Raw genomic sequence first — 11,207 nt, 5'->3', positions numbered from 1 at the left:
TTATGTTGGTTGTTGGGTGGGAGCTCAGTTGCCAGAGCACCTCTGTATAGACTGGGCTTTTCACAAGAAGCTGGTCTCTCTGAGTGGGAGCATCCCAAGAGAGCAGGAAGTGAAAGTTATCAGGTTAATTAAGAGCAACTTACAGAACTGGCAGTGTTAGGTCTGCTGGATTCCGTTGGCAAAATGGTCTCAGGGCTAGCCCAGGTTCAAGGAGATGGAGAAAGAAACCCTGTTCGCTTCATGGGAGAGCAGCAAGATTGTATTGCAGAAGATCTTGAGGTTAGGAGATACTGTGTTGGTTATTTTGGTAAAATACAATCTGTATCACCATCTGAAGTAATTTTCTACTCCTTCTAACACATGTCCAAGGCCCGAGGAGCATTCTTTTATAATGTCTAACATCTGACCTCTCCCTGTTTCCACCGACTCCGCTCATTCAAACCTGTCATTCAAACCTGCGTCCTTTTGTAGTTAGGTGAACGCCAGAATTACCTTCCTGGTATCCCACTTTCCTTCACTGCAAATAGCCAATGAAACTTTCTTAACGTTGGTGTTTACATAAACTTTAGCTTTAATGATGTCATTTTCTTAAGTAAAAATCAGATCTGATATCCCCAGTGGTTTTGTTTGACCTGTCCCAAGTTAGCATATATAGGATTTGCTTTTTTTAACTTTCAACACTGCAAAATCAGGAGGTCCAGATTAAGCTCCTTTTGAAAAACTAGGTCCTCATATGTAGAAAAATTGGATTCTTTGACTAATATGTTCTAGATACTGAACAAAAGGGAAAAACTTTCAGGCTCTTGTGGGATTTAATGGACAATAGGGAAAATAGATAAATAACATAAGAAAACTGATGGACGGCAACACTACAGGGTTAGAAAGGAGAAAGGGCAGGAGGCAGATGGGAAGGGCTACAATTTCAAATCACGTGGTCATGGAGGCCCTCACTGAAATGGGGACATTTCAGTTAAAAAACTTAAGAGTAGAGGAAGGGTAACAGAGAATTCTAGAACTTTGCTTTCCAGTAGAGTAGCCCACAACCATATGTGGCTATCTTAATTTGTATAAATTAAAATTAAAAATTCAGTTTTTCTGGCACAGTAGCCACTTTTCCAGTGCTCAAAAGTCACCTATGGCTAGTGGCTATAAAGCAGATATAGAACATTTCCACCATTACAGAGAGTTCTACTGGACAGTATTTCAGAGGTGGGGTATTCCATGCAGAGGGGAAGCAAGTGCCAAGGTCCTGGGCAGTGGAACGCTGTGGCATTGCTCTTCTGCTCACACATGCCCGCTATGCCCTACTGTCTGTCTTATACTGCAGCTATAGGGCAGTTGTCATTTAGCACCTTACCCCAAGCCAACCTTCCAAAGGCCTTTGTTGATATTAAGTTTTAGACCTTTGGTCAATGCCATAGAATCTATGGGGTCAAGTCTCAGACTCCCTGATCTTGCACTGAGAAACTCTGTGAAAGAGCATGAAGTCCAAGGATCTGGACCAGGAGTCAGAACATGTGTGTTCTGTTTTAGAGCAGAGTAGGTTCATGGTGTGATTCAAAGGGTGTTCTCAGGGGTGACATGGCACAAACTTCCACTCATCAGAGAGATTGCTAGCCACAAGTGTCCTGGAGTGCCTTTACTGGACCAGGACCAAAGGTCTAGTGGACTTTTAGTTGGTATTTCAGGAGGAAATCTGGAGTATGGAGTATGACACTGGTTTTTGTTTTTGTTTTTTAGTTGCTAAGTCGTGTCCGACTCTTGCGACCCCATGCACTGTAGCCCGCCAGGCTCCTCTGTCCATGGGATTTCCCAGGCAAGAGTACTGGAGTGGGTTGCCATTTCTTTCTCCAGGGGATCTTCCTGACCCAGCAATTGAACCTGGGTCTCCTGCATTGCAGGCAAATTCTTTAGTGACTGTCATGAGGGAAGCTCATGACATTGGGGCTCAAGGCAATGCCTAATTACCAGTGGGAGCAGAAGTATTTGAACATTATATAAGCTGGTACACTCTTATATGGTCCATACAAGTGGAATTTCAGCCTTGAATAAATATATGTAATAGTTATTTGGAAACTGTAATGTCTGAGTACTGTAATGTCCAGTAAACACGCACAGCTTTCTATGATAGGATGCAAGGCGCCCAAGATGTCACCAGCATCTATTCTGATATTTTCTCCTCCTCCTCCATCACAGGATCCCTCTCTCCCACCAGTAGGACACATTCAGGACCCAATAGGTTCTGTGTCCTATCCCTCTGGCGTTTTTCTCATGTTTTTCCTTCTTGCTTGAAGGACCCACATCCTCTTTTCTGCCTGACTGAATCTTCCGCACTCAGCTTGAGGGCACAGCTCAAACTCCCTTCATCAACTTTTCTTTGCCTGTCTCAGGCCAGAAGCATCTCCCTGCTCCTGTGAGCTGCAGTGCTCATTATTCTCACTCAGTTGGCAATTACCAAGACCACAACACTATATCTTTGTTTTTTTTTTATATGTGTAATCTAGTCCTGGCTCAAGTCTTAAGTTTGAACAAACTGGGAGATAGTGAAGGACAGGGAAGCCTGGTGTGCTGCAGTCCATGGGGTCACAGAGTCAGGCACGACTTAGCGACTGAACAAGAAGTCTTAAGATCCTTGAGGGCAGAGTTCACAGGTCATTCTTTTTTCCTTGCAGGGCCATATTTCCATATATATTTGCCAGGTGTCTGCCATATGAGGGCTGAGAGTATAGTGGTAGACCAACATAAACCAACAAAGGGCCCCGATTCCTTGTAATCCTTAGTTGTCAACTTTTTTTTTCTGAGGTAACTTTATTCAGTTCTTGCAAGTCTTAGGCAAAGATAGGAGCGCTGTGTCCTACTGATAAGGAGTAAAACTACTGGCTGCCCCTTGCTGAAGACAGATTGATCTGGGAGGTGAAGGTTCACAGCCATCTGGACTAAGGCCCTGTTGGAAGAGTCTTGCTCCCAGGGCTCCACTATTCCTGCCTCCTGGAATGGTGTAAACAATGATTCACACCACGGCAGGCCTTTACGCTTTACCAAGCACATTCATCACACGCATCAGGCTTTCAGGGAAGGTCAGGTTCCAACTTGTTAACAGAGAATCACCTCCAGGTTACCAGACTTGCATCTATTTTGCTCAACACCTATCATAATGAACAAAAGTTTTAGACTTTAATGATGAATGTGCCAAAGAGAGGGCAGCGTGGGGGCTGTTTGACTCGTAGCAGAATACAGAGCCTATTTCGAAGTTCTTAGGCGAAAACCATTTCTGGGATTACGATTTGGGGCCAGGCTGTGAAGAGGAAAAAAAAACACAAAACCACCTTGTGCGCCCGGGCAGGGTGGTGGTGGTCCCCACTTCCTAGCTCACTCGGGTCGAAGTTCAGGTCGAGCCCGGCATGCAGGAAAAGGGGGTGAAGTGGGACTTTTCAGCCTAAAGGGAGTAGGGGGATGGGCCGGGCACTGGAGTGGGTTTGGTGGTGGATTCTGGGAATCCGCACCTGTGGAAGAGACGGTGCTCAACGTTCGGGGAGTGGCTGCGGGGCCGGGTCCGCAGGCGGAGGTGTGCCGCGGCGGGGGCGGGGCGGGGCGGGGCCGGGCCGGGCGCACCTGGGAGGAGAGGGGGAGGTGCGCGGGGCTGAGCCTGGCGGGGGCCGCGGCGCGCGCCAATGGGCAGCGGCTGGCAGCGCGCCCCGCGCCCGAGCCGCAGTCGCGCCCTCTTGCTGCCTGGCGAAGGCGCGGACGGCGCGCGGAGGCGAGCGCGGGGAAGAGCCGCCGGCGCCACAGCCGCCGTCAGGGCATGAGGATGGCCGTGGGTTCCGTCAAGATGCAGCCGCCGTGCGAGAGCCCGGCTCTGGCCGCCGTGGCGGCCGTGGCGGCGGCGGACGGCGCCCTGCGCCGCAGCCCCAGCGCGCGCGATCCGGAGCGCGAGCAGCTGCCGGTGCCTCCGCGGCCGCGGCTGCGGGACCTGCCGGCGCTGCTGCGGAGCGGGCTCACCCTGCGGAGGAAGCGCAGCGCCGCTGGGGGCCGGGTGAGTGGCCCGGTCTTGCGCGGCTGGAATGGGCGTGGGAGGAGCGCACGTGAAGCCCGCGCCCACCCTCCGGGGCGGCAGAGGAGGGCATCTGGAAGTTGGGGAGGTGCCGGGAGTGGGGCGCTTGTGCCGGACTAGGCAGAAGAGGGGCCCGGGAGAGCGGGGTCGTGGGGTGCCCCCCGCGGAGCGGCGGTTTCCCTCTCCCTTAGGTGCACCTGACTTAGCCCAAGCGCACCTGGATTCTGGCCGCGGACCGTGAGCATCGCCGGAAGAAGGGCCGTTTGCCTTTCTCCAGAGGGGGAGCTGCAGGTGTCCGGTGCCTAACGGCCGGCCCTGTCCCAACAGCGAGCCCAAGGCCCCAAGCGCGGGACCTCAGTTTTCAGGAGGCATGAGACGTGTGCACTGCTGTCGGACGCCTGGTTGCAAGCTTTGGGCACCGGCACTGGCTCTGGCAGCCGCCACGGCCGAGGGACCGACGCCGGAGTTGGAAGTTCCGGGGCGATCTTTAGCTCCTGGGCTCTCCAGTCGCCAGCACTTAGTTCTCGGCGACGCCCCCAGAATCTTAAATATTGACTTCCTGCTGGTGTGTTCGGTAGGATTTCCTGGTGGAGGAGTGTCCCTCGTTGGGTTCTAAGTGCATCTAATGGCCCGAGCAGGTCAGACATGTTTTGTGGTTAAGAGAAGCGGGACGGCCTGGGATCTCTCATAAGTCACTCAGCAGGCACTACTGACTTACGGGTGTCCCTGCTCACCAGGGCCTTGGGCACCTTTGGGAGGTTTTACTTAGCTTTTAAAATTTTTGCATCATTAAGAAGACTTTACCAAGAAGGTACCACAAGGTAGATATTTTGGTCTGTAATTTTGAAAAGAAGTGGTTGTCGGCCTTAAAAGATCTTGCTGGGGGACTTCAGCTCTTGAAAGAGATTCGTGAAACTTGAGCGTTAGGGAGAAACACTGGGTTTGGTATGGCTTCCTTTGGGCAGGAAAGGGTCTGAATTAATGTTGAGTCTTTGGCCTTTCTAGGCTGTGTACCTCCTTCCCTAAGAATTCTTCCCACATAGAGATGACTGTACATGATCTACCTTAGAAGGATGTTTTGAGGATTAGCTGAGCAGTAATAGGACATCTTTAGGTCAAATGACCAGGGGAGTTTAGGAATTACTGCAAATGACCTTAGCATGTGGTGTACAGGGTACAAAGAAAGTGAGGAAATGTGTCCCAAAGATATGATAGCTAAATAAACACAAAAATCAGAGACTTTCCAGGAGTCTAGGGGAAAGTAGGTTAAATCGTATTCCTGTTACCCTTGACAGTTACTTTTTCACTGCACAGAATACTGAGGACATGAGGGCAGCCAGGCAGTCTGTGAGGAGGATCGCCCAGGGTTTCTGTGTAAATAGATCTGGAGTGTTCATCTGCATAGAGACTTGAATTTCCCCCTGTCTGGGATGATGTTGTGGTGTACCTTGCCAGAATACATATTTACTGTTATTAATTATTTTGAATGTGGTTACTTCAAATAAGATATACTTTATTAGCCCTTCTTTGGTTCTAATATTGTATTAGTTCTCCTTGTGACATTCCAAATGCATTTCATAAGTGCAGGGCCAGTTTTTTTGTTTTTTTTTTTAATTGGGGGAAGATTGTCAAGTTTTCCAACATTGGAAACCCATAATTTTCAACTGTTTTCCCTCCTTTGGCTCTGGAACCACCTTTGTGATCATGGAACCTTCCCATCAAAGGAGTTGGAAAGGGTTTGAAAGAAAGAGAAAAATAGGTGAAATATGTATTAGTTTGTTCAGGCTACCATAAAAAAATACCATAGACTTACACAACAGAAATGTATTTTCTCACAGTTTTGGAGGCTGAGAAGTGCAAGATCAAGGTGCTTGCATATTTAGTTTCTGGTGAGAACACTTCCTGGCCAGTAGACAGTCACCGTCCCTCTATGTCCTGATGTGAGCATTCCTTGGTGCCTGTGGAGAAAAAGAGATGGCCTTCTCTCTCTTTTTTGTTTTTTTAAACTGAAATATAGTTGACATACAATATGATGTTAGTTTCAGGTGTACCACATACTGATTGGTATTTGCATACATTAGAAAATGACGTAATGATGTAATGCTAGTTACCATCTGTTCCCATACAAAGTTATTACAGTATTATTGACCATATTCCTTATGCTGTATATGACATCCTCATGGCTTATTTATTTTACAACTGGAGGCTTATACCTCTTAATCTTCTTCACCTGTTTTGTGCCACCCCCATCACTTGTATCTCTACTTTCATTTTGTTTTGGTTTTTAGATTCCATATGTAAGTGAGATCATCCAGTATGTTTTTCTCTAGCTTATTTCACTTAACATAATACCCTCTAGATCCATCTATGTTGTCACCAATGGTAAGAATTCATTTTTTTTTTAATGGCTGAGTAATCTTTCATTATATGTATATACCCCATCTTCTTGATCCATTCATTCATCAGCAGACACTTCACTTACTTCCATATCTTGGCTGTTGTAATAGCATGGCAGAGAACATAGGGGTGCATATATTTTTTCCAATTAGGGTTTTTGTTTACTTTGGATTAATACCCACATGTGAGATTCCTGGATCATATGGAAGTTCTATTTTAATTTTTTGAGGGATCTCCATCCTGTTTTCTATAGTGACGGTGCCAATTATAACCTTAACCAGTGGTACGGGAGGATTCCCTTTCCTGTGTATCCTCACCAGCACTTGTTGTTTGCTGTCTTTTTGATGATAGTCATTCTGACAGGTGTGAGGCGATATCTCATTGTGGTTTTGGATTGCGTTTCCCTGATGATTAGTGATGTTGAGCATCTTTTCATATGCCTGTTGGCCATCTGCTTATCTTCTTTGGAAAAATGTCCCTTCGGGTCCTCTGCCCATTTTTTTTTCTTTTTTGATGTTGAGTTGTATGAGTTGTTTGCATATTTTAGATCAACTCCTTGTTGGGTATATCGATTGCAAAAAGTTTACGTACTCCCATTCAGTAAGCTGCCTTTTCGTTTTGTTGATGGATTCTTTCACTGTGAAAAAGCTTTTTAGTTTGATGTAGCCCCTTTTATTTATTTTTTCTTTTGTTTCCCTTGCTAAAGTTTATGTAAACACCAACGTTAAGAAAGTTTCATTGGCTATTTGCAGTGAAGGAAAGTGGGATACCAGGAAGGTAATTCTGGCGTTCACCTAACTACAAAAGGACGTAGGTTTGAATGACAGGTTTGAATGAGCGGAGTCGGTGGAAACAGGGAGAGGTCAGATGTTAGGCATTATAAAAGAATGCTCCTCGGGCCTTGGACATGTGTTAGAAGGAGTAGAAAATTACTTCAGATGGTGATACAGATTGTATTTTACCAAAATGACCAACACAGTATCTCCTAACCTCAAGATCTTCTGCAATACAATCTTGCTGCTCTCCCATGAAGCGAACAGGGTTTCTTTCTCCATCTCCTTGAACCTGGGCTAGCCCTGAGACCATTTTGCCAACGGAATCCAGCAGACCTAACACTGCCAGTTCTGTAAGTTGCCCTTAATTAACCTGATAACTTTCACTTCCTGCTCTCTTGGGATGCTCCCACTCAGAGAGACCAGCTTCTTGTGAAAAGCCCAGTCTATACAGAGGTGCTCTGGCAACTGAGCTCCCACCCAACAACCAACATAATTGCCAGGCATTTGGAAGCTGTCTGGAACCTCCAACCCAGTCAAGCCTTCCTGTGACCGCTGTACTAGTCCACATCTGACCGTAACCACAGGGAGAAGCCAAAGCTAGAACTACACAGTTGAGCCCAAGCAACCCACCAGACTATGAGAGTTAGCAACAACTTGTTTTAAGGCCCGCAGTTTAGAGATATTTGTTACATACAGATGCAGGTTCAATCCCAGAGTCAGGAAGATCCCCTGGAGGAGGGCATGGCAATTCCAATATTCTTGCCTGGAGAATCCCATGGACAGAGGAGCCTGACAGGCTACAGTCGATAGGATTGCAAAGAGTTGGACGGGAGAAGTGACTAAGTATGCATGCATGTTCAGCTCAGTTCAGTCGCTCAGTCGTGTCTGACTCTTTGCACGTTACATACTAGTAAATGACCAAAACACATGGTTTAAAAAACCATGAAAAATATACTCCTTTATGAATTGAAAAAAAGGAAATTTATGTTTCTATTTGCATGTATGTGAAGAAACGTGAAGTTTCTTGCAAGTGGTTGGAATTGGCTACATGAGGAAAGGAAAGAAGGGAGATTTTTTTTTTAAAGTATAACTTTTTTGTTTTTTTTTTTTTTAAACAGGAAAACATACTACCTATTCAAAAAATTGTTTTAAAAAATGGCTCTGGATTTAGAAAAGTTAGGAGGTAGGGGGAGCTGATTTGAGAGAAGCCTCCCCAACCCCGCCCAGTGAAAATCTGACCAGCAAGAACAAAGGATGAGCTGGAGCCCAAAAGAAAGGACAGGAGCAATGGTGATGCTGGGGTCCAAATATCTGATAGTAAAGGATGGAACTGGGCTGGAGTGCTCAGAGGACAGAGAGGAGCAGAGACAGATCCAAAAAAGTATTGCTAGACTGATAGCAAAGTGTACTGCCTATGTTTTCTTCTAGGAGTTTTATGGTTTCAGATCTTATGTTTGTAAGTCCTAAATCTGTTTTGAGTTTGTATATGGTGTGAGAAAGTGGTCCAGTTTGATTATTTTGCCTGTAGCTTTCCCAACTCTATTTATTGAAGAGGCTGTCTTTCCTCTGTTGTATGTTCCTCATTTGTCATAGATTAATGTGCTGTATAAGCATGGGTTATTTCTGAGTTCTCTATGTGCCAGTACCACATTGTTTTGATATAGATACTGGCATCTGTGTATCTCTTTTTGTACCAGTACCATACTATTTTAATGACTGTAACTTTGCAATATAAATTGTTTGAAATCAGGGTATGTGATACCTGGAGCTTTGTTCTGTCTCTTAAAACTCGCTTTGACTATTTGGAGTCTTTTGTATTTTCATACAAGTTTTAGAATTTTTTTGTTCTGATTCTTCAATCTCTCTCCTTTTCTTATAAGGCCACTAATTCCATCATGGAGGCAGCACCCTCATGACCTATCTCACCCTTAGTACCTCCCACAGGCCCTCCAAATACCAGGATCTTGGGGCTTATGGCTTCATTAATTTGGGGGGAACACAAATATTCAGTCCATAACAGAAGTGTTTGAAGGAAAGAGAAAAACACAAGCAGTGTGTATCAAACCAGTGGGTGACTTGTAAACACCTGGGGTCATGGGTTAGCCCCTTGGTTAGGGCAGTGATATTAATGCAAGTAAATCATGGCTAAGCTCTTTCTGTGGACCTTCAGTTTTGTATGTCATGAGCTGTACTTCTGGATTATAGCTGAGTGGTTATAGGGACAAGTTAGCACAGATTCATTACCACTGGTAAGAAAGTAGCTTTGTGTATTACACAAGTTGGTAGGAAAGTTTGCAACTTCTGTATTGACCAAGATCTGATTTAGGAATCTGTGTGGCCCTTGCCCATGCTGCCTTGGGCTGTCACAGATCTTAACAATCTGACATCAACTGTCATCAGATAAGCTCTTTGTGAGTTGTGTTGCCCAACCCAGGTGGCTTGTAGGCTGTCTCTTATTGGGAGAATATAAGCTGACATTCGATTGTTACCATAGAACCGCTGGTTCCTTGGTTCAGTCACTTATTGTCATACTGAATTCAGAATGCGAGCTGATTAAGACTCTTTGCACCTCTTTAGGCTAGGTGGAATGACTAGGTTTTTCTTAGCTACCTCCTAAAAAATCACTGGTAAGACAAGGCATAGATTGAATTTACACCAAAACCATTTAATTTTCTTTTTTAACTTTGTGTTGGGGACATGATGAAAGAACAATGTAATTACTTCCTACCTTTAGCTATTAACATTTTACCAATTTCTTTTCACTTATTTCTCTTTTCCCCACTTTTCTTTTGTGAGGGACTGGTGTATTTTAAAACAAAATCCTAAATATTATGTCATCTCACTCATTAGTGTTTCAGTTTACATCTCTGATAAGGACTTTGTTCCTTAAAAAAAAAAGTGTGCCTTTCTTGCCTAAAATTTTAATAATAATTCCTTAACATAATTCCCATATTTAATTTTTCTCAGAGATGAGATCTTATGATTGGTTGCAACCAGGAATTAAGGTCCATGCATTGTGTTTGGTTGTTAGGTTTTCAAATCTATTTTATTTTATAACCATCTCTTCCCCCCGTTTCTTTTTTCATGCCTTTGATGCGATGGAGATAGCAGATCGTTTGTCAAGTAGAATGTCCACTTCTGGGGTCACTTCTTACTTGTGATGTTGTCTAGTTTGTTCATTTATTTTCCATGTTTCCTGTAATCTGGCAGTGAGATGTAGTGGCTTGATTAGATTCAGACTTAAGAGCGAGCATTCTTGGTAGGTATTACTGTGTATAATCTGTTGCATCGTGTCACGAGAGACGTGATGCCTCAATGTGTCCCTGTTTGAGATAACAAGAGTGATTAGTGGCTTCAGGTGGGGTCAACTTACCTTTCTACCTTTTGCCTAATGATTGTAACATCCCTGATAGTTGTAACCCAGATCCATTTCATCAGAGGTTGCAAAATGATGATCTAAACCTATCATTCCTCTTGCATTTATCAATTGGAATTCTGTCTATAAAGAATTTACTCTCAAAAAGAAACATAAAAATTTACCCTCATGAACTACTTGGGTCTTCTGAAAAAAAGATTGTATAGGAAGGACAAGGGAAAGGCTTGATTTTTTTTCCCTTTTATCAATTTTCTGAGTTATGATTTAATGCCCTAACAACCAGTGAGTTTTTTTTCTTTTTCAAGTATCAGTAAGATCTTAGATTTGTTTGTAATTTGTTTGTAAATACATTGCATTTGTAATGTATTTGTTTCAACCCATTGAAGGCAATATTCTTTTTTTGATGCTCAGTTTATATTTATCTCCTGCATACTTCTTAAAAGGCCCTAGTAGTCTCTGATACCTTTCTTCCTTTTCAGCACAAGTTATTCTAAGCGTATCTTTTCCCATTTCCTGGTCCAGATTTCAAATCAGCCATTTTCCCAAGGAGTACTGATTTTTTTTCTTCTGAAAACCATTCATGTCCCTCAACTTTTGCCTCTCATAG

General features: G+C 44.4%; 1 protein-coding gene across 2 annotated transcripts in view; it reads left to right on the top strand.

Moving 5' to 3' along the window:
- The first annotated feature begins 3,667 nt into the window (after positions 1-3,667).
- The window catches only part of RAPGEF5 (Rap guanine nucleotide exchange factor 5), a 236,226-nt gene continuing 228,686 nt past the window's right edge, over positions 3,668-11,207 (top strand). For both annotated transcript variants that reach the window (XM_055589976.1, XM_055589975.1), the window contains exon 1: positions 3,668-4,033. In XM_055589976.1, coding sequence (XP_055445951.1) covers positions 3,803-4,033 — 231 coding nt within the window. In that variant the 5' untranslated portion in view covers positions 3,668-3,802. The remainder of the gene's footprint in view (positions 4,034-11,207) is intronic.

The sequence above is a fragment of the Bubalus kerabau genome, chromosome 8 (assembly GCF_029407905.1).
Source record: "Bubalus kerabau isolate K-KA32 ecotype Philippines breed swamp buffalo chromosome 8, PCC_UOA_SB_1v2, whole genome shotgun sequence".
NCBI lineage: Eukaryota > Metazoa > Chordata > Mammalia > Artiodactyla > Bovidae > Bubalus > Bubalus kerabau.
This window is presented reverse-complemented; position numbering and strand designations above follow the sequence as displayed.